Source organism: Schistocerca gregaria, chromosome X (genome assembly GCF_023897955.1).
Source record: "Schistocerca gregaria isolate iqSchGreg1 chromosome X, iqSchGreg1.2, whole genome shotgun sequence".
Classification (NCBI taxonomy): Eukaryota; Metazoa; Arthropoda; class Insecta; order Orthoptera; family Acrididae; genus Schistocerca; species Schistocerca gregaria.
The window spans coordinates 679,697,715-679,723,877 of record NC_064931.1 but is presented as its reverse complement, the minus strand read 5'-3'; the positions used below and the strand labels follow the sequence as shown (position 1 = coordinate 679,723,877).

The following is a 26,163-nucleotide window of genomic DNA, read 5'->3' as shown; positions in this document are numbered from 1 at the left end:
TGGTTTGTCAGGTGCTCCCCATAATTGTTGTGTTCCATTGCTGGTGTACTCAGGAGTACAACTTTTCATTTCAGTGTGTACTATTGTGGTACCTATAGGCTGCTGTTGGTTGGGTAATACAGTTTCTGTATTCATTGTGCCTTTATGTTGCATACATGGTGTGATGTGCATGGCAGATTATGAAGCTCGGATCACTGGTTGATCATGTGGTCTTCACCACTAAATTATTTTTGAGAAATTGTTTAGGTCCTTTTGGTAGCATATGTTATCAGAATGATTACTCCTGAGTAATATATGTGTATGGTTTCTCTGTTGAATCTCTTAGTCTATGGTAGTTCTTATTTATTTGACTATAAAAGTGGCAAATAGTTGTTTCTGCTCCAATTTCAGTAAGTTTGTTTTACTACTACTAACAACATATTACTTACATTCTTGCTATGTTGCCCACTTGACCTCCCCCCCCCCCCTCTCCCACCTCCCTATCCTTGTGGTGCTCCTTCATCTTCATGCTCCCTCCCTCCCTCCCCCCCCCCCCCCCCCCCTTTGTCAACATTATGCAGTACAGCCTCTTCCATTTTGGATGTGCAGTGTCTCCTTGAAGCATTAGTCATGTCTGCTGAGGGTGAAGGTACCCCTTTCTTGAAGCCATTGTGTAATTGTAGTAAAAAGGGTATTTGATGGAGTCAGACGTTGAGCATAACTAGCTTGTGGATTGATAAAGGTGACAGGCAGCTCTTCCGTTACTGTGAACTTCACCATATAGATGGATTGTGTCAGTATATTCTGCAAATGTGTACTGAGCCGTGTCGCTCTAACATGCACAGATACGTGGATGATGCTCAAACCAAGTCAGAGGTGTAGGACAGGCATCAAATGACATCAGCTAATCCATCAGCACACCCCAACATGACTCCCCTGTTGCGTACTTACTTACTAAACATGTTATCAAGCAGCTGTAGGATGGGAATGGCACATTTCTGGACATAGGTTCAAATTCAAAATATTATGTATTTGCACCCCTCTAAAAGTCCTAGAAGTTTGTAATGGGAATTTCTGAAAATCCTGTGTCACAACAAAATGGCTGCATCACACACCATTTTCTTTTTTACAAAGAACTCTCGCCCAATATTCTATAAATGCCTTTTTCTTTTATTTAATGATATATATTTCAGCTAGTATTTCTGTTAATGACTACAGGAAGATGAAATTTAGATGTCAGTGGTTGCATGATGGGTTCATTGGCTCTTTCTTTTCATACAAGATTATTGTGCATGTGGGAAAAAATTTGATGATCACCCCTACACATCAATCTGAGCCTAGTAAAACAGTTTGTGAAAAATCTTACCCAAAAATGGAAAATATGTTTTGAGTTTCTTTGCGAGATGTATAATAATCTGACAGAACCGAAACTGATAGAGGGTGTAGAGGGAGGAACTGAAGAGGTTAAGGGGGGAGGAGGGCAAACAGCGGTGGGAAGTGGTAAATGGGAACAGGGGCCACAGAAAGAGGACAGTGTCTGACAGTTTCCCAATTGGCACAACCAATAGATTTGCCTTGCTACCACAGTTAAGTAAGAAAGAGGCTCCAGTAGAAGTAGATGTAGTTAAGATGCAACAGAATTTCACTAGGAAACCAACTGTCCCAAAAAAAAGTAGAAAGTAAGAGGAAAGCTCTGTTGCTAGGTAGCAGCTATGGAAGAGGTGTGGGCTAGATTTTGCAGGAAAAATTAGGTGACAGGTACCAGGTCACAAACGTTTTCAAGCCAAGTGCAAGTCTTAGCCAGGTGGTAGAGGATATAGGTTCCTCATGCAAGGGATTCACAAAGTAGGATCATGTGATGGTAGTGGGTGGAGTGGGAAACAGTATTGATAGGGATCAGGGCTACAGCATTGAGTGTGACCTGGTGAAAATAGCCTCAGCAACAACCCATACCAATGTTGGGCTGGTGCCTGCTTTCGTGCGGCATGATCAGCCCCAGTTGAACCGCTCTGTGAGGAGGGTAAATATGGAGTTGGATTAGTTGCGTAGGGTGGCCACTTTGTCAGATGTCGGACTGGTTCCTGTTGAGGCTTTTGATAGGGGAGATTTCACAAGGCATGGCCTACATCTCAATAAGAAAGGAAAGGGTAAACTGGCAGGGTTGTTAGCAAAATCCATAAGGCGGAACACTAGCACTCATGGATGTACCTCTCTTTTAGGCTAATATCAGTGTCCAATGAGAAGTTCAGGCAGGCAGGTGCTAAAGAGGTCCAAAACTCACAAAATTCTCACAACAGGAAAGTCAATAATAATGTTACCATATTTAACCAAAATATTGGTGGATTAAAGAAAAAAGTAGATTCTCAGAAAAATATTCCAGGATTGAAGAATAAAGTAGATGAGCTCCTGGTTTGTTTAGATGACATTGAATTTAACAATGTAATAGATATACTATGCCTGTCTGAGCATCACATTGTGTCTGATATGGAAAAGGTAAATATCAGTGGTTATAAACTAGCTGCACATATGAGTAGAGAGAATAAGGTGGGAGGAGGAGTTGCCAAATATGTCAAAAGTTATCACTGTGTAGAAAGCTTAGATGCAAAAAAAGTTTTGTCTAGAGCAACATACAGAAGCATGTGCCTGTCAACTTAAACTGAAGGAGGGCTCGTTTATAATTGTAACAGTATATAGGTCCCCTTCAGGAAACTTTAATTTATTCCTGGAAAACCTGGATGCCTTGTTGTGCTATCTGTCAGATAGGGGAAAGCAAATTATTATTTGTGAGGACTTCAATGTTGATTCATTGCGTGTAATAGGAAGAATGATTTGGAAGTCTTGCTTGGTTCTTTCAATTTGACATCTGTCATTAATTTTCCTACTCGAGTAGTAAAGGACAGCAGCACATTGATAGATAACACTTTGATAGACCAAGATAGGTTTAAAAACATAAATTCTTGTCCTGTTGAGAATGGGCTTTCCGATGATGATGCTCAGCTAGTTACAGTATATGACATAGCTCCATTCAGTAATTCAAAACTACCCTCCAAAGTTGTGCGTCCAATTAATGACTCAACAATTAGAAATTTCAGAGAAAATATTCAGCAGTTAGACTGGGATGAGGTATACAAGGAACCCGATGCTAATTTAAAATATAACTTATTTCATGATAGACTTGTAAGAGAGTTGGAAAACTGTTTCCCCAAGAAAGTAGTTAAATCTAATTATAAGAAACTATGCAAAAAACCTTGGCTTACTAAAGGAATAAAAATATCTTCTAACCACAAAAGGAAACTGTATCTAACAACAAGAAAGAGTAATGACCCAGAAACAGCCAAGTATTGTAAAAACTACTGTGCTACATTAAGAAAGGTTATTAAAAAGTCCAGAAGCATATGCATCATGCCTGAGATTAATACCTCTGGTAACAAAATCAAAACAATTTGGAATATTATTACAAGGGAGAGAGGACAACCAAGAGTACAGGATGACGGCAACATCATCAAAGCCAATGGAAACTTGATAAACAACAAGCTGGAAGTTGAAAACATTTTGAATAATCATTTTTTAAATGTTGTAGAGAAAATAGGATCTAAATGTTCATTAGAAGAAGCACGGCAGTTAATGTAAGAGGCCTTACCCACACCATTTGATACAATTAAAATTCCACCCACCTCTCCATCTGAAATTAGGAAGATAATAAACTCTCTCAAGAATAAAAGCTCACATGGGATTGATGGCATTTGCAGCAGAATAATAAAAGCTTGTTCCCAAGAAATAAGTGGGATTCTTAGCCACATATGTAATAGCTCTCTGAAGCAGGGTATTTTCCCAGATAGACTGAAGTTTGCCATTGTTATACCACTGCATAAAAAAGGGGATACGTCTGATGTCAACAACTACTGCCCAGTCTCTCTTCTGACTTCCTTGTCCAAAATTCTTGAAAAAATAATGTATTTTAGAGTAGCTTCACACCTTTATAAAAATAAAGTTTTAACAAAATTTCAGTTTGGTTTCCAGAAGGGTTTCTCAACGGAAAATGCTATATATACTTTCGCTAATGAAATATTAAATGCTGTGAGTAACCGGAAGTCACCCGTTAGGATTTTTTGTGATCTATCAAAGGCTTTTGATTGTGTAAATCATGGAATACTTGTAGATAACCTCAAGTACTGTGGTATGAATGGGACAGTGCTCAAATGGTTTAAATCATACCTAACTGGAAGAGTGCAGAAAGTTGAAATAAACAGTTCACATAATAAGCAAAAAACTGGTGATTTCTCAAACTGGGGAACAGTCAAGAATGGGGTGCCACAAGGTTCAGTCTTGGGTCCTCTGCTGTTCTTAAAATATATTAATGACTTGCCATTCAATATTCATGAAGATGCAAAGCTGGTACTTTTTGCCGATGATAGAAGTATAGCTATCTCACCCGACAGACAACAATTAACTGGTGAAATTGTAAATGATGTTTTTCAGAAAATCATTAAGTGGTTCTCTGCAAATGGGCTCTCATTAAACTTTGACAAAACACAGTATATACAGTTCCACACAGTAAATGGAATGACCCCATTAATAAATATAGACTGCGATCAGAAATTGGTAGCTAAGGTAGAATATTCTAAAATTTTAGGTGTATGCATTGATGAGGGGTTGAACTGGAAAAAACACACTGAGGATCTGCTGAAACATTTGAGTTCAGCTACTTATGTTATTAGGGTCATTGCAAATTTTGGCGATATACATCTGAGTAAATTAGCTTACCATGCCTATTTTCATTCTCTGCTTTCATATGGCATCATATTCTGGGGTAACTCATCATTGAGTAAAAGAGTGTTCATTGCACAAAAGCGTGTAATCAGAATAATTGCTGGAGCTCATCCAAGATCATCCTGCAGACACTTATTTAAAGAGCTAGAAATCTTCACTGTAGCCTCACAATATATATATTCACTTAAGAAATTTGTTACTAACAATCCGAACGAATTCAAAAATAATAGCAATGTGCATGGCTACAACACTAGGAGAAAGGGTGATCTTCACTACTCAAGGTTAAATCTAACTTTGGCTCAGAAGGGGGTAAATTATGCTGCCACAAAAGTCTTTGCTCACTTACCTAATAGCATCAAAAGTCTGACAGATAGCCATATAGCATTAAAAAGGAAATTAAAAGAATTTCTTAATGGCAACTCCTTCTACTCATTAGATGAATTTTTGGATATAGTAAGTGGGTAATGTAATATTTTGTCTAATATAATATCTTGTATAGACACCTTTTATTAACCTGACATGATGCACATCATTACGAAGTGTCGTATTCATTATCTATTGAACAAGTACTAATCTAATCTAATCTAACCCTGACAAATATGAAGAAGCATGTGAATAAGAAAATTGGAGTTTGTCAGTTGGACCTCTAAAATCTGTAATGAAATGTTCAGTTACCAGGAAAGAATTGTCACTTACTGGTGCAGGAGTTAGTGAATAGAGTCAAACATTTTGGCCAATGAAAATGAACATGTTTGTGAGGTTTTTGTAGTCAAAACTATAAAAATTGTAAAAAAAATTTAGCTGGTGTGGCCTCTGAGTAGCACAGTTATATTGGGTGCTGTTAGGACAAATGAGAGAGCAAATATAAGGGCATGGACACATCAATCCTACATGATAAAGAGGAGTATTCATGTCTATGCTTCAATAAAACCTATATTTTATTGAACAATTAAATAACTTTTCATTCCAACTGTGTGTGTTATAAGTTTTCTAGTTTATAATGAAGTTACCTTGTGATAGGCCCGTATGTGACACAACCACCTAAATCCAGATATGGTTTCAGGGCCAGAAAACAATGAGATATAGCTATTAATGTAACAAAATGTGTTAAAAAAACAGTATAGCATTGGTCTGTGTAACTGTGGCTGGTGTCAACATTTTCACTCAGTTTAAATACACACACAGTCTTTTCTTTATTACATAAGAAAATGCTTTGCTACCTGTTATTCTCAACATTTTATGTTAATTGAGCTATGTTTTGGGTTCCAAGCCCATTTCTCATGTTACTGTTTCAAAGATGATTATTTATTGACTTTATTTATTTATTCACATTAATTCATCCATAGTCCATTTAGTGCAATACTATCAGACATGTCAGATACAGTACGGAAATAATTTATACATAATTTATACAAATATAAAAAATTAACAAAGTAGGATAGGATCAGGTGAGGAGAAGGCAGCAAGTCAGCCCTGGTCTAGTTGAAGGAACCATCCCTGCATTAACCTTAGCAATATTGGGAAAGCATGGAAAACCCAGGTTAGGATGGCTGGGTGGGCAATAAACCTGGTCCTCTTTAATACGAGTCCCAGTACATTAAGCCCCCTGTGAGTCCGGGTCTAGAATAGGCCTGAAGTATCCCTGCCTGTCGTAAGAGGCGACTAAAAGGAGTCTCTCACTTTTCAGCCCTATAAGTTCAGGTCCCATCTTTTGGTTTGACCTCCCACTTTCCAAATTCTACAGAAGTGCAGGCCATATGGGGAAGGATGTCTTACATGGTGCATGAGTTAGATTCAATCTCCTGAACCTCTTGTGATGGCTTTGCATCTCCACCTGCAATTCAACTATTTTGGTGAGGACACTATCCGGGGTATGTCATCTTCTTCTGTTGTCTCCTGTCCTTCGTTTGCCCCCATGACAATATTGGATTTCTCTGTGCCCAATATCCAGCATGGTAGCCAGTATGTTGTGGTGGGGCTGTCATGTACCCATTTGATGGATAGCCTCCTGACAACACAGGGATTGCACTGCTGATGCCTGAGCTGTAAACTCCCCACGTATGCCAAGGAGTAGATGCCTGTCTTCCTGGGGCATCAGGACTCCCGGCATTGGCCACCATGCCAGGTGGCCTTTGCTGTGTCTGGGTGGCACCCATGGGAAGAGCCCCTGATCAGAGTGGGTGGCATCAGGGCGGATGACCCACAATGAAGCGGACTAAGTAGTCTCTTGCTCTTCTCTAAGAAGGGCAAGATTGTGTACAATGCTGACAGATATGACCCTAAATCGTTTCCCTCCCTCGCTACACCATGGGATGAATGTAGGACCACAGAAAGAAGAGCCATATTTGCCTCTGTATTTAATCTACCTATGAAGCCTCAATTTGTTGTTGATCATCGTGAGGATAAGTTTGGGAAAGTGATAGCGCTGTCCAAGATGAGAAGTGGTGCAGTCTTGATTCAGACAGCATCCCCAGCGCAATCCCGGGCGTTACTCGCTTGTGACCGGCTGGGTGATATTCCTGTTTCCGTCACTCCCCATAAAAGCCTCAACATGGGCCAGGGGATTATTTTCCATCATGACCTCCTCTTGCAGTCTGCTGACGAGCTCCGCACCAATCTAGAATGGCGAGGTGCTCATTTCATCCGGTGCATTTACAGGGGACCCAAAGACAACAGGGTTGCTACCGGTGCCTTCATCCTGCCCTTTGAGGGTGATTCATTGCCTGAAAAGGTCAAGGTGTAGTTTACTGCTGTGATGTTAAACCATATGTCCCTCCCCCTATGCAGTGCTGCAAGTGCTGGAAATTCGGGCACATGTCTTCCCGCTTCAATTCGAGCGCCACATGTCGAGACTGGGCATCCACTGCACCCAGAACTCCCTGTGTGCCTCCTCCAACTTGCATCAACTGCGGAGAGCAGCACTCCCCTACTCACCAGACTGCACAGTACTCCAAAAGGAGCGGAAAATCATGGAGTACAAGATCTTGGACTGTTTGACTTACCACAAGGCTAAACGTAAATTTGAACAATTACACCTGTCCGTTCAGTTGACATCTACAAATGCTGCAGCTACTTTACCATTACAAGTACCAGTTGCACCACACTCTGTGCCAGCCCTCCAGGCCTCCAGAATATATCCGCCCCCTTGGTGGTAGGGGGAAAAATCTCCTTCCATTGCTCCCAAAGTACGAGGGTCACTTTAAAAGAAATGCACACTATTTTTGTAAAAATAAACTTTTCATTCTGCATATGTGAAAGTTTTACAGTATGTAGATACATCCTTCCCACTTGTTTTCAAACTTAGTTCAACCCGTTCCCGTGAGTGGTGCCATCACAGCATGTCTTCAAGATGGCTGCTACACTTGAAATTCTAATCCTGTGCTGTGGAAACGAGACAGTGGGAAACATCCACAAGAGGTTGAGAAAGGTCTACGGAGATGCTGCTGTCGATCGCAGTATAGTTAGTTGGTGGGCAAGCATGTTATGTGATGAAAGCAGGCACGGCAATATTGAAGATTGTCCTCACAGGGGCAGGCCTCGTACTGCACACACTCCAGAGAGTTAACGAATTGGTGACTGCTGACAGACACATCACAGTGAATGAACTGTCATGCTACGTTGGGATAGGGGAAGGAAGTGTTTGCAGAATACTGAAAGTGTTGGCGTTAAAAAGGGTTTGTGCCAGGTGGGTTCCCAGGATGTTGACAGTGGCTCACAAAGAAACAAGAAAAACGGTATGCAGCGAACTTTTGGAACAGTATGAGAATGATGGAGATGAATTTCTTGAAAGAATTGTGACAGGTGATGAAACATGGCTCCATCATTTTTCACCAGAGACGAAGAGGCAGTCAACGGAGTGGCATGATGCAAATTTACCCAAGGAAAAAAATTCAAAACCACACCTTCTGCTGGAAAAGTTATGGCTATGGTGTTTTTCGATTCCGAAGGACTCTTGCTTGTTGACGTCATGCCAAGTGGAACCACCATAAATTCTAATGCATATGTGATGACACTGAAGAAACTTCAAGCTCGACTGAGTCTTGTTCGACTACATTGGCAAAAGCAGGATGTTTTGCTGTTGCACGACAATGCACGACCACATGTCAGTCAAAAAACATGGAAGTGATCACAAAACTCTGATGGATAACACTGAAACACCCGCCTTACAGTCCTGACCTGGCTCCATGTGACTATCATCTTTTTAGGAAACTGAAAGACTCTGTTCGTGGAACAAGGTGTGAAGATGATGACTCCCTTGTGCACGCTGCCAAACAGTGGCTCCCAACAGGTTGCTCCAGAATTTTACCTTGCGGGTATACAGGCGCTGCTTCCAAGATGGCATAAGGCAGTTGAGAGGGATGGGAATTATGTGGAGAAATGAAAATACTGTTCCTAAAGGATGTATCTACACACTGTAAAACTTTCAAACATGTAGAATAAAAGCTGGATTAAAAAAAATAGTGTGCATTTCTTTTGGAGTGACCCTCGTACCTACTTCGTGCGGAAGGGGTCTCTTGGGACCCTCTCTCCCAAGGTCTCCACTAATGCCAGAGTGGACACTTAGAAGTGGCTAAAGAAGCCAAAATCTGCTGGATGAAGAGCTTCACGATCTCCTCCATGCCTGAAGCTACTTTGGATAAGTCCTCCCAGCAAGCCCCTAAAGAGAAGTGAGGGCAAGCAAACAAAGAAGTCTGCTGAGAAAAAGGATTCTGAGGTGGCCCCAACACCACCACTCCCTACCAATTCTGCACCTGCTGGTGAGGTGGAGATCTCTGCATCCACTGAGGACCTGGATCTCACTGATGCCTCATCCACAGTAGGAATGGATGCAAATACTCAGTCGGTGGCAGCAGGTGACCCTTAGGCATAACCTGCCTCCTTGCATGCTTAATGCCTTCCCAGCCTCATGATAACGTCATCCTCCAGTGGAATTGCTGCAGTTTTTTCCACCACTTGGCTGAGCTATGACAAATGTTAAGCTTCATTCTGCATTGCCCTCAAGGAAACCTGGTTCCCAGCAATGTGGACCCCTGCCTTCCATGGCTATAGGGGATATTACAAGAATTGTAGCAACTATAATCGAGTGCCAGGTGGAGTTTGTGTCTATGTCCTGAACTCAATATGCAGTGAACCTGTACCCCTTCAAACCCCTCTTGAAGCTGTGGCTGTCGGGATAAGGACGATACAGGAAATAACTATCTGCAACATATATCTTCCTCCAGATGGGGCAGTACCACTGAACACATTAACTGCACTGATTCGACAACTCCCCAAACCCTTCCTACATTTGGCAGATTTTGACACCCATAACCCCTTGTGGGGTGGCACTGTGCTTACTGGCTGAGGTAGAGATGTTGAAACTGTCCTGTCTCAACTCAACCCCTGCCTCTTGAATACTGGGGCCCTCACACATTTCAATGTGGCTCGTGGCACATACTCGGCCATTGATTTATCCATCTGCAGCCCAGGACTTCTCCCATCTGTCCACTGGAGAGCCCACAATGACTTGTGTGGTAGTGACCGCTTTCCCATCTTCCTGTCACTCCCCCAGCACCGTTCCCCCGGATGTCTACCAAGATGGGCTTTAAACAAGGCAGACTGGGAAGCTTTCACCTCTGCTGTCACTGTTGAATCTCCCCCACAAGGTACCATCAATGTGGTAGTTTAGCAGCTTGCTAGAATGATCATTTCTGCAGCAGAGAACACAATCTCTTGTTCTTTAGGGTGCCCCTGGCGAAAGTCAGTACCTTGGTGGTCACTGGAAATTTCTGAGGCCATTAAAGAGTGTCGGCTAACTCTACAGCGACATAAACGGCATCCTTCCCTAGGGCACCTAATAGCTTTTAAATGACTCCATGCCCGCATTCGCCAGCTTACAAAACGACGGAAACAGGAGTGTTGGGAGAGGTCCGTCTCAACCATTGGGCGCCATACGTCACCTTCCCAAGTCTGGACGAAGATCAGACATGTTTGTGTGTACCAGATCCCGACAGGTGTTACTGGCATTAACATCAATGGCATGTTATTTACCAATGCAAATGCAATTACTGAGCACTTTGCTAAGCACTATGCTCGTGCCTCTGTTTCAGAGAATTACCCCCCCAGCCTTTCGCACTCTCAAACAGCGGATGGAAGGTAAAGTCCTCATTCACTATATGCCCCATTTACAGAGTGGGAGCTCCTCAGTGCCCTTCCACATTGCCCCAACACAGCTCCTGGGCCAGATTGGATCCACAATCAGATGATTAAACATCTCTGATCTGACTACAAATGACATCTCCTAGTCACCGCCAACTGTATCTGGTGCAATGGGGTCTTTCCATCGCACTGGTGAGAGAGCACCATCATACCAATGCTCAGACCTGGCAAAAACCCGCTTGATGTGGATAGCTATCGGCCCATCAGCCTCACCAACATTCTTCTTAAGCTGCTGGAACATATGGTGTGTCGGTCATCTGAACAGCCTTTTCCAGACACCAACACCTTGTTGCTGTCTTTTTCTTATTTATGAAAAGCGAATCACACCACTTAGCGACATCATATCCTTGCCAAATTATATGAGTGGGGTCTTAGAGGCCTGCTCCAGATTTTTATCCACAATTTTCTGTCGCTTCCTACTTTCTATGTCCAAGTTGGTGCCTCCCATATTTCCCCCATACACAGGAGAATGGTGTCCCTCAGGGCTCTGTAGTGAGAGTATCTCCAGTTTTAGTGGCCATTAATAGTCTAGCAGCAGCTGTAGGGCCGTCAATCTCACCCACTCTGTATGCAGACAACTTCTGCATTTTGTACTGCCCCACCAGTACTGGTGTTGCTGAGTGGCACCTACAGGGAGCCATCCACAAGGTGCATTCATGGGCTCTAGCTCATGACTTCCAGTTTTCAGTTACAAAGTTGTGTGTTATGCACTTCTGTCGACGCCGTACCATTCATCTGAAACCAAGAACTTTACCTTACTGACAATCCCATCACTGAAGTGGAGACATATTGATTTTTAGGACTGGTTTTCGACGCGCGATTGACTTGGCTTCTTCACCTTCGGCAGCTTAAGTAGAAGTTCTGGCAGCATCTCAATGCCCTCTGCTGCCTGAGCATCACCAACTGGGGTGCAGATTGCTCTACACTGCTGTAGCTCTACAGAGCCCTTGTTCTAGCCCACTTTTGACTATGGGAGTCTGGTTTATGGTTCATCGGTGCCCTCAGCATTGCATTTACTCGACCCAGTGCACCACTGTGGCGTTTGACTAGCGACAGGAGCTTTTAGGATGAGTCTAGTGGTGGTGGTGGTGGTGGTTAGTGTTTAACGTCTCGTTGACAATGAGGTCATTAGAGACGGAGCGCCTCTGCACCATGAAGACTAGCCTCAGTGTCGATGTGGCACACAGTTGATGGTGGCCCATATCCTGGTGCACTGTCCCACTTTGACTGCCGTGCGACGAAACCTTCTGTTACCGGACTTGTTGCTGCTAATTTTATCTGACAACGCCTCATTGGCTGATTTAGTTTTATGTTTTATTCATGAGGGTGTGTTGTGTTATTTGATCTAAGTTTTAGTGCATGTCCTTTGCCCCTCTGTGTCGTCCACCTTAGTGCTCGTAGGGTGGAGTTTTTAATGTGTTGCAGAGTGGCTGGCCTCTCCTTTTTATTCTCATGGTGAGCCAGTCATGGTAATCTGTTTTGTCGTTTTAATCTCTTCTACCAGTTTCTTGTGTTTCTGTGGTTTTCTTCTCCCCTTTTGACCATTTAAGTGTTTGTTGCCCTTCCGTTGTTCTTGTGGTTTTTCCTTTCTCTCCGTTTTGTGTTGTCAGCTTCACTTGTTTTATTGTCACCCTTGTGGCATTTTTTATTCAGAACAAGGGACCGATGACGTAGCAGTTTGGTCCCTTCCCCCTCTTTTAAACCAACCAACCAGCCAACCAACCCAGTACATTAAGACTGGTATAGCCATCTCGCTCAGAACATTACTGAGAGGAGAATCACAAATACATTGTCTACATTGTGACTGCAACATGCAAAGGAAGTAAATCAATGAAAAAGACAACTTGAAAATGAATGTACTACTGAAAAAGTGAAAACACATGATCGTATTATATAACACTGCTGAAAAGATAATACATGAAAACCTGTGAACACTATATCCATCACAACTAGGTTAGCATCATATCACTTCATGGAGGTGTATTGCACTGTGAAACAAAGGGAACAGAAACGAATGTCTGAAACAGTCTTTCACAAAGACAACCACAGTACAGTTATTCCATCAGTTAACAGAATCAAAAGTACTCAACAATAAATGTGGGCCTAGTAATCCTGTTAGCTAACAGACTCGTTTACATTGTAAAAACACTTCTCAACAAGTAATGATTTTAACTCTGCTCCAAAAGTCTTTTCAATCGCAAACCTTTTTATGTATGTTGGCTGCACACTGTAAAGAATGATACAAATGTAGCTTGCATGTCTTTGAGTGTGATTTGTTTCATCTTGGTCTATTAATTAATTGATTAATTTCTTCTGAAACAGTCTACAGTCAGCAAATAAATTAGGAATAATTCCGAGTACAATACCTTACAATGTACATCAAATAAACTAAATGATGATGCAAGGCAGTAATTATGTAATATTTAATCTGGATTACAGTTTAAATATGTAGAATGTAACTACAGCAAACTTGACAGTATTTAAGGATGGGCATGCATTATACAACTGAAAGGCACAGGGTTCATAGGTGAGTGAGAGAGGTCAACCACATTATCATTTAACTATACTTGTAATAACCAGAAGTGGTAAGAAATCTGAGTCTTTTTACAAATCTGAGTGTTAATTTGGGTGCCGTACAGGATTTTGTATGTTCATACTATTTCATTTTGCTTCTTGGTATTCCACTGAAATATTCCAATGATGTCAAGTGCTCCAGATGTCCACCACTGATCTTGGAGTCAGGAATTTTCACAGTGGAAAGAGCAGGTTGGAATATCAACAATGTCAGGAAAACGATGGTGCTAATCACCTTTAAGATGATACACTGAGTTGCAGACAGTGCTATGAAGAGACTGTTGCACTTTTTGCTTTTGGCTAAAGCCTTCTTCAGAAAAAACACATGTTTAATTTCTCTTGGCTGGGGACAGCACTTCTCTAATAATTTAATTGATTTGCAGCACATAACCATCTCTAATATTTTTGAGTAACCAGATATTGAAACTAGTGTTCAGTATGTGAAAGAGGCAAAAGGATATTGTGAAGACCAGAAAGATATTTGATTCTGGAGGGGATTATGTTCAGCTTGGATATATTTAGTCTCTTAATGTGGAAGACTTACAATATAATATATGTCAAAAGCAATAACAGCATGCTGTGACTCTGTACACTTTTGCATTAATGCTGTATTGTTTCTTCAACGATGATATAAAGATTGACTAGTAGCAAATTACTTTAAGACTAAGCCTATGGTATACTGATGTTAAAATCCTCAAATAACTCTGTGTATGTGGGCAGCTGTCATAAAGTCATTGAAATTTCTGATAAGGTTTCCTGCCTCAAACAAATATTTTCATGTGGTGAAAATAAACTACAGGGGCAGTAGCGAGGAATGTGTGTGAACTTATTTTCACTGGTTAATGATGTAATAGTGTCACAAACAAGAAGTTTTATTTTCTCTGTTTCAGGTGTCTCCTTTTTAACTGTTGATTAAAAAAAAATGATGCAGTACAAATCAGCTCCTAGGACCAGTAAGTACCTCACTGGAATACTACTTGTAGTGTACTTTGGACTGTAGCTTTGGGTACACCTTAAATAAGTTACACTGGGCACTATTCTAATGGAACTGTTATTTGAAATTATGAAGAACACTTATTTGTGAGTGAGGTGTCACTGTGTTGAGGGTGGGCTCAAAATCAAGGGAACTGGGTTCAGATCTAATCCAATCATTCTCATTTGAGTTTTGCATTGTTTTTCTAAAGCCGTTCAGCCAAATACTGGATGATTCCTTCATGAAAACCATTGTCTGTTCTCTTTTGAACAACTACTTGAACCTCAGTAAGTCTTGAACCTCAGGTCAGTGGGAAAGAGACATTAACACCCAATAAAAATCTGCCATTCATGTTTGTCACTTAATAATGTAAGAGGAGAACTGTGCCAGAGCTTGCTTTTTGGTGCAGTACTTCCATACCTTGTAATGACAAAGTGAGAAAAATTTTGAGCACTGCTGTTGACATAATTGGACTCAAGGAATTAATTATTGCAACTTGTATGTGGATTGTGAATATAATAGTGATTTATCATCTCTAAGCAATGTGTTCCAGCATCTGGTTTCAGTTTACACTAAAAAAGAACACATTTATTTTTTGTTTAGTGCATTGAAGTGGTCCTTCAGCAAATCTACAACTTTTGTGTATAATTTTCCACTGTGGGTGGGGCACTTTCATCTTGGAGTGCATACAACAGAAAAGGAAACTCAAATGGTGCATACTGTTTTTGTGGCCCAAGGGTAAAACCTCCACAAATTCTTATTTCTATGTAAAAGTTTTTAAGCAGAAAAGAGAAATTAAAGAGACTACCCGGTGAAAGGAAGAGAGAACTGGAAGTACTGTCCATGTAGCACTGAAGCACTCATGCGGCCTACTTTCTAATATATTCCTTAATTGCAGTTCTTTGAGGGTGTCAGAGTGAAATAATATTATCTTTCAAAAATGAAGTTGCTAATTTTATGGCCATTATTCAATTTAGAGATGAAAGACTGTTCAGTATTCTGAAAAATTAAATTTTCTTGAAATGTAGGTGTAAGACCAGGGCTGTACTATTTCATATTAGGTAGTCCTACCTCTTCATATCCTGCTATATGTAGATTGAACTGAAGTTCAGGTAATTACACAATCACAAGTAACTGTTTTGATTTGTTATACTATGTTGCTTCTACTCCATTCCTTTTGAGTCCACCTAGAGCAACATAGACACAGTTTTTTTCCTTCCAAAGTTTTTCTAACACTACATCTCTTAGGTGTCATTTTCATCACTGAGATGTTGTACAGCATGCAGCTGTTAGTTTGAAATGACAATAAAACTCACCTCTTTTGGACCAATGACCTACCTGTTTGGTCCCACTCCCCCAAGTCAACCAACCAACACACCTCACTTCTTTAATGGTGATGTGCCCACCAGCCCCCATCCCCCCCCCCCCCCCCCCCACCCTCCCCCTCCCCCCCTCCTGTTGTCGCATGCTAACACTAACAGAACAAATTGTTTTGTCTTCTTAGTCATTAGACAGGATAGTAGCAGTTTTCTGTAATTATCAAATGAGATGATAATCAGTACTGCACACTGCATTAAACACAACTTTTTCAAAATAAAAATCTTACACTGCTTATTGCTAGAGGTTGAAATATTGTTTCTTGTTGCCTAGTTTATATGTTGTTTTCTTTTGAAGTAATGTTGGATATCAATCTTGGTGAATGCTGGCCATACTGCCACTTAAAATTTGAATACCCTTCTGCATGGAAGTAATGCAATGAATACACTAATGCCAAACATTATGTATCTTCTGCTTTTAGCTTAAGCAATTGAGTAAAGTAGTGTAATTTTCAAGATGCTGCTGTAGTCTGAGTAGGCACAGAACTTATCCACATGCTTAGAATGGTATTGTCAGGTGGCATAATTATCATTAGATTCCTTAAGTACATGTTCTATCTCATATGATTGCATGTATTCATCCAGCATCTGTTATTTCCCTTTTTCATTCATGACTGCTGTTTATTTCTGAGATTGTCTCATAACATCTAATGTGTTTTAAATTGTTGGATTCCTGTGTAAATGAGTGAGATGTGCTAAATTTACACATAATATAGATTGATGGTATTATGCTAATCTCCTTGTTTCCTTACATCTGTGAGATTTCATTCCAACAACATATTTTGTAATGCATATCCATGGTTATTCATCCTCATGGTGTGTACTGCCTGTACCTGAAACACATTTGTCACTTTTCCATCATTTCATTTTGCAGTCCATCTTCCTAAAAATAAGTTTCTTTTCTGCAAATAATCACTATGGTTTCACCTCTGGATCTAAAAGCAAAAGAATGTCATATATTGCTGCATTTTTGTTTACTTATTTTTACATTTAATGTTTCTTTTATCACGCCTAACTTATTTTTGAAGGCTTCATGCTAATATTACATCTTAGTGAGTAACTGTATTTAATTTACTTCATTTGTTAACAGCAATGAATTTTTCCTGTCTATTTTTACAGGCTCCGACACACTGTTGTGGCGTTTTGAAAGCTGTAATATTTTCATTGCTCCATGCAGTTATAGAAGGTATGCTTGTTCCAATTTAGACATATTTGCACTGGCTATCGCTGAGGACTTCTTCACAAAATCGGTGTGCAATACATGACACACATTCTTTTGCAGCGTATGCAGTGACATCTCATTATGACATTAATAACTTAGTAATTTTACATGGTATTTGAATGATTTTTTTGGATTACTTACATTTGCAGCTTGCAGTGACATAACGTTCAAATGTTGTTTGATATGCTGTACATTATCATTTTTACATTGTGTGTTGCATCAGAAGTATGTTGGCATTGTTTTGTATCACCATGTTAACTTTGCAGCATAACCATTTGTGCACTTAAATTTTATTGATTTCCTTACAGAATTAATGATGGTGTAAGCTTTTTCCTAACTGTTTGTGCAGTGAGTATTTTGCTCTGTTTTGCAGGCTCATCATAGCCGTGCCATTATAATTGCTAGCGTTTCAGTGAATATTTCAAGCAGCGAGCTGCACTAGTTAGCTTACATTAGACGAGGGTTGTGTGTAGCTTTCTTTTCTGAAATCCATTGTTTAAGAGTGGGTGTGGAAGTAAATAATTACTTTAGATGCCCCAGGGAACTTGGTTATGATTAAAGAACTTCAGAGACTCAGAGATATTAAGCTTGGCATTGACAAATTTCACAGTAGACGTTGTACTGTGAGAATTATATGTGATGAAGTGTCAGTCCTTTAGCTTCATCATGGAGCATTGTGCATTTTTCATCGGTGCAAAAGCTGTAGAGAGAGGAAAAAATAATAAAAAAAACCTTAACAAAGGAAGCAACATATTGTGGAGAAACGTAGGGTTGTTGAGGCTAAATAATTTTTAGTCTGCAACATCCAGGACACTGTCCACAACCAAGTCACATTAAATATGTTCTATTACATAGATCTGAAAATCTGAGGTTCATTATTCACATCATAATTTTCTGTTGGAAATGTAGGTATGCTGAAAATCGAACCAGCACAGTAGTGGGCACCTTAGAGTACAAAGAACAATGAAGTGGTATCACAGCATAAACAATTTTCTATGTTAATTACAAATTCTGTGAACAAGTAAAGTATACAAGTAGCCATTTTGGCAACTTCTTAAGCTTAATCTCACTGAAACAGGATTATAACAGACTTACACACTAACTTTAATTACAAGAAAGGAGTTGTAACTTACAAGAATATCAAGCAACTTGCTTCCAAGAAATTATAAAGAAATTAGGCGATGACAGGGTGACCAGAGCCAATGTTCAGAAGAGGTCCTGACAAGATTTCTGCCTTTATATTCAGTCAACATACTGATTTTTTGTGAGCACTTTCTCCATCTGAAAATCACATTGTATGTCCTACATTATTTCAATCACTGTAAATAGAAACATAATGTGCAAAGATCAAGGTGCCTGTAGAAAGTACAGTTCTTGCATTCAGGAATAAAATAAATGTTTCCAACACAGGGATAGGTAAAAAGGTCTGGAGGTACTTTCCCGCCACATCTTTTAATCTGACCATTTATTGCTGAACTTACTCCCTTCCAAAATGGATGTTTATCAAGGACAACAGCAAGTGATACTGAAAGGTCATTGCTGTTTTGAACTATAAGGTTACTACTGGTACTTTACAGACTGATCACATTAGCACTGTGATATAGTTGTACATGAAACCTACACATGGAGCCCTCTGTACGTCTTAAATGCCCATCTTTTCCTAGGAAGAGTAAGGAAAATCACCCTGTACTGAGGGACAAATGTATGTTGTTTCGAGTTTCAGTAACTTGCTATCCTCTGAAGACCTAGTTTTCTTTCAGATAACACATGTTAGAACTGAACATTTGAGCTGCACCACACCATTTACGAGAGTGTTGAAGAGCAAAAGAGTTAGGCAAAGACATGATACATTCACTGGGTTGCAGATCAGTGGACAATAAATTTGTTTGACCAGGGACATAACATGAGCAATGACATAATTTTGTCACTTGCAACTATGAGGGTTGACTGAAAAGTAATGCCTTCCACCTTCATAAATATTCAACAGTTGGCAGCTTTGATATTTGGCAGGTACTTTGCTACAGCTCCAGTTGGCAGGAAGCCTTAGCAATGAACAGTTGTGTTGTTACAATGTAAAGTATGGAACCTTGTGCAGACGGTCGGTCAATGCGATTTAAGCAATGTGCAGTAATTGAATTCTTGATAGCAGAAGATGTCAACCCAAGATAGATTCAGCAGAGAATGAAAGCAGTTTATGGTGATTGTATTGATGTGAGGGCTGTGCGTCATTGGATGAGTAAGATGAGTAAGATGTTTAGGCGGAAACATCTGACCTGCGTGACAAACAGAGTTGGACTTTCTGTGACAGCAACCACTGTGTTTCACAAGCAAAATGTTGGCAGATTGATTAAGGATGATCGTCGTATCACTTGGATAACTCCAAAACGATGGATAAAAAAGGTCCAAAAGGAAAAGGGAAATGTTTTCCTGCAGTATGACATTGGCAAACCACACACTTCACATGCCACCACAGCAGAACTTCAGCAGCTGAATTTCACTACCATATGGCATCCTCCATACAGTACAGATTTAGCACCGTCTTACTTCCATCTGTTCCCAATAATGAGATGATCTGCAGGGACATCATTACGCTTCTGATGAAGACGTTGAGAGAACTTTGAGACTGTGGTTGAGGCCATGTGCCTAACATTTTGTCTTCTAATGCTGCAGACATCTTTGGAGGCTATAAAAACTTGGTTAGTAGCTTTTCAAAATCAGACAAGCTCAGCAAGCTGAATTTCAGAAATCTGCTAATGAAGTCTTTATAGCCTTCAAGGATGTCTCCAGAATTATGGGATGGAACATTAAGCACAGAAACATGCCTTAGACCAGAGCTTAATGCTGGTACAACTAAGATCACTGAGAATGCAAAATACGAATGGTTAAAGCTTTTATTGTGGGGCTCTGTGTTCTTTTATAATGTAACACATTAAGTTTCTGATGGTGCCTTTCTGCTCTAATATACCTGTTACTCTGTGAACAATATTTTCATTGGAGTTGATGCATGAAGGGCTCTGAAACTTTTTAAAAAATTAAACAAATTGATGGCTTTTCCAGAACCTTGACTTCGTTATTGTGTACTCATTTTATTTTCCATTACATGATATCATCATGGTTTACACAGAGCTTACTCTTGATCTCTCTTGCTATTTTCTTTCTGCTTGAGCACTGTAGTGTATACCTAACACAATGATACTTTACTTCCAGTTGTCCTTGAGGCCTAGTTATGAAGTCTCCAAAATAGAGAATAACTATACTCTCTGCCAAGTATGTCATAGGTTTCAGAACAGCTAATGAGCCATTCTCCACAAACCACCCATTACATCCAGTACAAAGTCACAGAAGCAAAAACAACTAAAATCACTGACGCATTATGGAAAGCACTTACATCCAGTATCCACCATTAAATTACGTGCCCGATATACAGGTATTGGGAAGAAAACCCCCTGCTACAGAATTCTGTGGGTGTAGGAAAGTGGCCTACTTTCACACTTACTGGGCAATATATCTAAAACAGAATAACTTTGCTGCAACACATAAGAGACATGAGCAATTGTTCATTAAAATAATGTACATTGAAAGATATTTGGCTTTTGCATGCAGAGGTGTGACACTGACATAAAACCTCTGAACCTGAGTAACCTAACACAGTACATGATATCTAACTGATATAATTAAAGTTTAGTTTGGACTGTAGTTAGCTTATAGGTTCAGTGTCTCTAACCACACCCTGTGAAGTCTAACAGTGTGGGCTGCATCTGGCAGAGCCACAGCACCTCTGAAATATTAGTTCCTGTGTATTGAATTATATGGGCTATTAGTAACGGTTGACAAGCAAATTGGGTATTGTTTCTGAAACAAGTGGTACAAAATCTCCATTAGCATAGTGCCTTTCCATTTTTATACATCTCCTTGCTTACACAATATGAGCATGAATTATGGCACGGGATCTTCAACATTGCTATCTTTTATGTTTGTAAGCCAGTTTATTCATACGTCACTTAAAATTCCCACTGTTCTCCCAATATGTTGAGTCTGCATGGCACTTGGTATAAGTAGCTGGCTTGCTACCATGGAAGTTTCTCCAAATTCAGTCCAGGACATTGCTAAAAATCTGTGGCAATGCATTGTTCTGGAGCACAATCTTCCAAGCTGCTATGGTCTATAAGTCCTACAGGTATTGATTAAAACCAGTAAATTGCCATATCCCATTACCATAGCAACTAAATTTGCTACTCAAATTTTAATGAAGCATTTTTCTTTTTTTATCCGGACTTTAATTCCTCTGATAGAATTTATCACTTTCTCAGACTTTTTTGCCTATGTTGTCACTGAATACAAAGCCTGTTTTTCACACCTGTGGCACGAGATGTTGGTCTCCCCATTGTCTTTGCCTGGTATTTAATTGAAATGTGATGTAAATTGAGAAGTCATTCAGAATACAAACCTTTGATAAAACATTTATTCATTGGGAGGTTTGGACCTATAATTCCGATTTAAGTAGTTTTGTTGCTATTCCACACACATTTCCCATAACTCCCATAATTGTTGGTACTTTTGGCATGTCTTTCCTGGAATAATGTTCACCTGCATCATCACATTTTGCATGGTATCTTTATTGGCTATCATAGCATTTTTCAGCTTCACTAATAGCCGAAAATCACAAGGAATCATCTCCGTGGAGGAGGGGGTTCGGTGAATTTAAGGAATGCTATGTTTGGCCAATCGCATGTGAATCAGATAGGTCGATGTGATACTGTAGTGAAGCTGTTATAAAGTCCTCAGTTCATCCTCTTTGAAAGCTTGTTGAACTTTGCAATTAGCTTCTACTTAAAAACAAACGCTATGGTGCAATATTTCTGTCAGTCATTCAGTTGTCATCAAAGTTAGTACTAGTCAACAGACTGCTTGTTTGTGTCACTTCCTGCAGGCTGTAAAAAGTAGTGCTATGTTATCCTAAGATACCTTATTTTAATTTATTATGATTTTTGGTGATGTGCTGTAGATTTACAGTAGTACAGCTAAGCTTTGTGTAGGCTCCAAACAGTTCTTCGAAACTTTATTATAATGGTGGTTTTGCGATGGTTTTGGGGGAAACTGCACCAATGCATAGTGTGAGGCACGAATACACAGCCCTTTGAAGGCTTTCTTTGTATGGGAATATAAGATTTCTCAGTGACCTCCTTTTCACAACAGGGAGTTGAAATCAGGTCACTCTTATAGCTCATTTGTCCTTGCATTAGGCAAAATAGACGTCCCAAAAGATACTTATACTAGATGTTTCGCAATGGGCCATCTTTTTTCCACAGTTAATTGTGTTAGGTCTTGTTTTGGTACATTTGAGTGGGCTATTACTCAGTTTTATTATATCTTTAATAATATGAAATAAATTCTTCTTTGTTAATAAGTATGACAAAGAAAAATAAATTAGTCAACTCATGATATGCTGTCCTGCACCTCTACATATTCTGTGATTTCTTTGGGCATTTATATTCCTGATGATTTGGTGCTTGTTAGAGAATTAGTAAAGCCAGTTGACACAGCTTACTTGGTAAGGATGTTTTCCCATCTTAGGTGTACATGCTGAATTGATCTACTGAATGTTGTGGTTTGTAAGTTGTGCGGCTTTTAGCAGATGATTTTGAACAATTTTTATGGAATTGCTGGCATTATAGCAAAAAAGTAATACTGTCATACATATGAAGCTCTCATGGTAGATTGCCTTTACTTTTAAGCACATAATTGAGATCTTGTGATTACATTATAATTTCAGGGTGATAGTTTCTTAAAGTGGCTACGTTGGTGGGTGAGGTTCAAACTTAGTAAGCATAGGATAATATTTGTGCATATTTCTGGGGATATATGTTGCCAGGGTTTCCTGTTTACCTAGTTTCCTTTCATTTTGTTCTTTTTTGTCCTTTCTGCTAAAAGCTTTTCAGCTTCCTACATAGCAATTGCATTGTGTTGCTGTTTCTCTTACAGTTAGTTATTCGGTAACTTGTGCCTGACAGTACATATTTATTTGATCCACACTGGGCACAACGAGCTGCATATGTACTTTCTTCTACACTGAACTTATTGTGCACCATGTTTAACTGTGCCAGGTGTACTGGTATGAAATGAATGTTAAGATACAAATGTGTCGATAGGGAACATTTGTTGTGAAATATTGCAAGCAATATTGGATGAAGATGATACTTTGAGTGAGAAGCAAATGGCAGCAATGCTAAATGTTGCACAACAAACAATTTCTGACCGTTTGAAAGCTATGGGAAAGATCCAAAAGTGTGGAAAATGGGTGCCACATGAGTTGAATGCAAGACAGATGGAAAACCGAAAAACCATTTGTCAAATTTTGCTTCAAAGACACGAAAGAAAATCAATTTTACATAAAATTGTTACTGGCAATGAAAAATGGATTTATTTTAAGAATCCTAAATGGGAAAACTCATGGGTTAATCCAGGACAACCATCAACATCGACTACAAAACCAGATCGATTCAGCAAGAAGACAATGCTCTGTGTTTGGTGGGATCAGAAAAGTGAGGTGTATCATGAGCTTCTAAAATGTGGTGAAACTGTGAATACTAATTGCTACAGACAACAAATGATCAATTTGAACTATGCGTTGATCGAAAAAAAACCAGAATGGGCCACAAGACATGGCAAAGTAATTTTTTTACATGACAATGCACCTGCACACAAAGCAAAACTGGTTCAGGATACAATCAAAACACTTGGCTGGGAGCTGCTAGCCCACCCGCCGTATTCAACAGACTTGGTCCCTCCAACTACCATTTGTTTTCATCAATGGGACACGCATTGGCTGAGGAACACTTTGATTCCTATGGAGAAGTCGAAAATTGGGTGTCTGACTGGTTTGCTTCAAAAAACGAATATTTCTATTGGCGTGGTGTCCACAAATTGCCAGAAAGATGGTCAAAATGTATAGAAAGCAATGGTCAGTACTTTGAATAAAATGTTTTTACTTTTCAATTCAAAATCAGTGTTTCATTTTCACAAAAAAAAACAAAAAAAAACGCTTGTTTCATACCGGTACACGTGGTACAAGTGAGTGAATGAGAGAACATCATCTTTTCTTTCCAGATAAGAACACAACTTGTGTCAAGCACTGCAGTTCTTTCCTTCGAATTCTTGGGACTTCAAAGTATTACTTCTTGTAGTCCATATCTCACTGCAAACAACATGTATTATGATAAGTAATTACCTGCTGTAGATTTATGTTCACCCATTTCTTGTGATATCTACACTGGCCTTGTCATTTAGTATGTGGAATAACACTTGGGTGCTTAGGCTGCCTATGCAGTGGCGCCATTGCCATAGGTCACCCAAAACATTGACCAACAGTGTGGTCTCTGTGTGTCTGATCTCCATCAATGGGGGCATGGAGGTTAGGTTAGCAGGCGTATACTACCCGCGAAACTGGAAAGCTGGAAAATCCGGGAAGAACCGAGGAAGTTTTTCTTCCAGGAGAAATCCAGGAAAAGCCTGGGAATTTTTTAGAACCCTGGGAAATTTACATTGTTTCAGTTTCCATTTAAATTTTTGTAGTTTTGACTGGTAAGAACTGATATTCTAACAAAGAATTTTACTTTATCCCACTACTGCAGAATAATACTGCAGCAATAAGAGAATAACATCAAAATAAAACTATAGTTGCAAAGAAAATGTGCCATTTACAACAACAAAACATGGTGCACACACGAGTGTCTGTTGACAGCAAAATGTGTCAAAGACTATGCAATGCTTCATAACAAGAAACTGCTTTTGATGCGTCTTTCTTGTGGGCCTCATTTCGGTGATCATGATGTCACAACTGTTTACATTTCTGACAGGTCACAGAAAAATATTGGGAGTGGTGGTTTGAGAAGTTTTAATTTCAAAGTAAATTTCCTTTTAATGTACTTCCACCAAAGAAAAAGTGTGTTTCACCTGAGAAAGTGTATTTTTAAACAGGAAAAATTCAGAAATTTTGTTTTCTTGTCAACGTATACACATTGATTAGGTTTGACTCTACTCTATGTACAAAACAGGTTAGAATTTAACTTCTTAGGGTGGGGTGGATATCAGGACACCTCTATGTGTGGAGAAGAGTGGTGAATTGTGGTTTTTGCTATTAAAATGCTGCCAAATGCATGTGAATGACCTATATCTGTTGCAAAAAGAATGTGGTGAGTACTGTACACTCTGTCCTCAGTTACTGGAATTCTTTTCTTTCTTTCTTTTGCGTGTGCCTTTGTCCCACAGTGATGCAGGGTCACCATGATTAATCGTATTTGGCAAGGTTAATTTACGGGCTGGCTGGATGCCCTTCCTGCCGCCACCCCATACCTCCTGGGACGGAATTATTGTACCCCCAACTGTCTGCGTCTAGTGTAATCCATGGAATGGTGTGAATGTGTGCCGATGTCTGCGAGCCATGTAACTGAGGCGGAATGTGGGGACCAGCCCGGTATTAACCTAGGGGGATGTGGAAAACTGCCTAAAAACCACATCCAGGCTAGCTGGCACTCCAGCCTCCGTGGTTAATCTGCCGGGTGGATTCGATCTGGGGCCAGCGCACCTACCCAAGTCCAGGAAGCAGCGCATTAGCGCTTACTGGAATAAGAAAATAAACTGATGGGAGAAATGTTCTGTTCCATATTGAGATGATTTGTGGTGACGTTAACCCTTTCAGACCCCTTGGCTAAAATTTTGTAGATTAACTTTTACTTTGTCTTAGGGAAGTATTTTTTCCCAATGGAAACCTGAGGTAGACATTTTGTGTATGTTCAACCTTTTCAACATGTGCAACTGCTGCTAGCTGTTGCATATCACTATGAAAATATCGTCAAGCCAGTGTAGCAGTATGCAGCAGCTTGTGACCACCAGAATACTTGGATGAGGTGGTTGTTTTTATTTTGCATGGTAATTATTGAATGATCATTTTACTATTTATTACAACAGAGAATATTTCATAATTACTTATTTTAGTCCATAAAATCAAGTCAAATGTACAAAGTATGTTTTGAAAATGAGTACATGTTTTGTATAAATATTGCATCTCTAAT

The 26,163-nt window shown here is 39.8% G+C and overlaps 1 protein-coding gene across 4 annotated transcripts in view; it reads left to right on the top strand.

The window, feature by feature from the left end:
• The window catches only part of LOC126297745 (cullin-1-like), a 217,096-nt gene that overhangs the window by 6,135 nt on the left and 184,798 nt on the right, over positions 1 to 26,163 (top strand). For 3 of the 4 annotated variants that reach the window (XR_007552574.1, XM_049988905.1, XM_049988906.1), the window contains exon 2: positions 14,412 to 14,474. Coding sequence is in view for 2 of the 4 variants with exons in the window: in XM_049988905.1 (XP_049844862.1) it covers positions 14,444 to 14,474 (31 nt within the window). In the remaining 2 variants the exon portion in view is untranslated. Of the gene's footprint in view, positions 1 to 14,411; positions 14,475 to 16,989; positions 17,057 to 26,163 lie in introns of those variants that run through there. The other variant, XM_049988907.1, reaches the window with a different exon arrangement.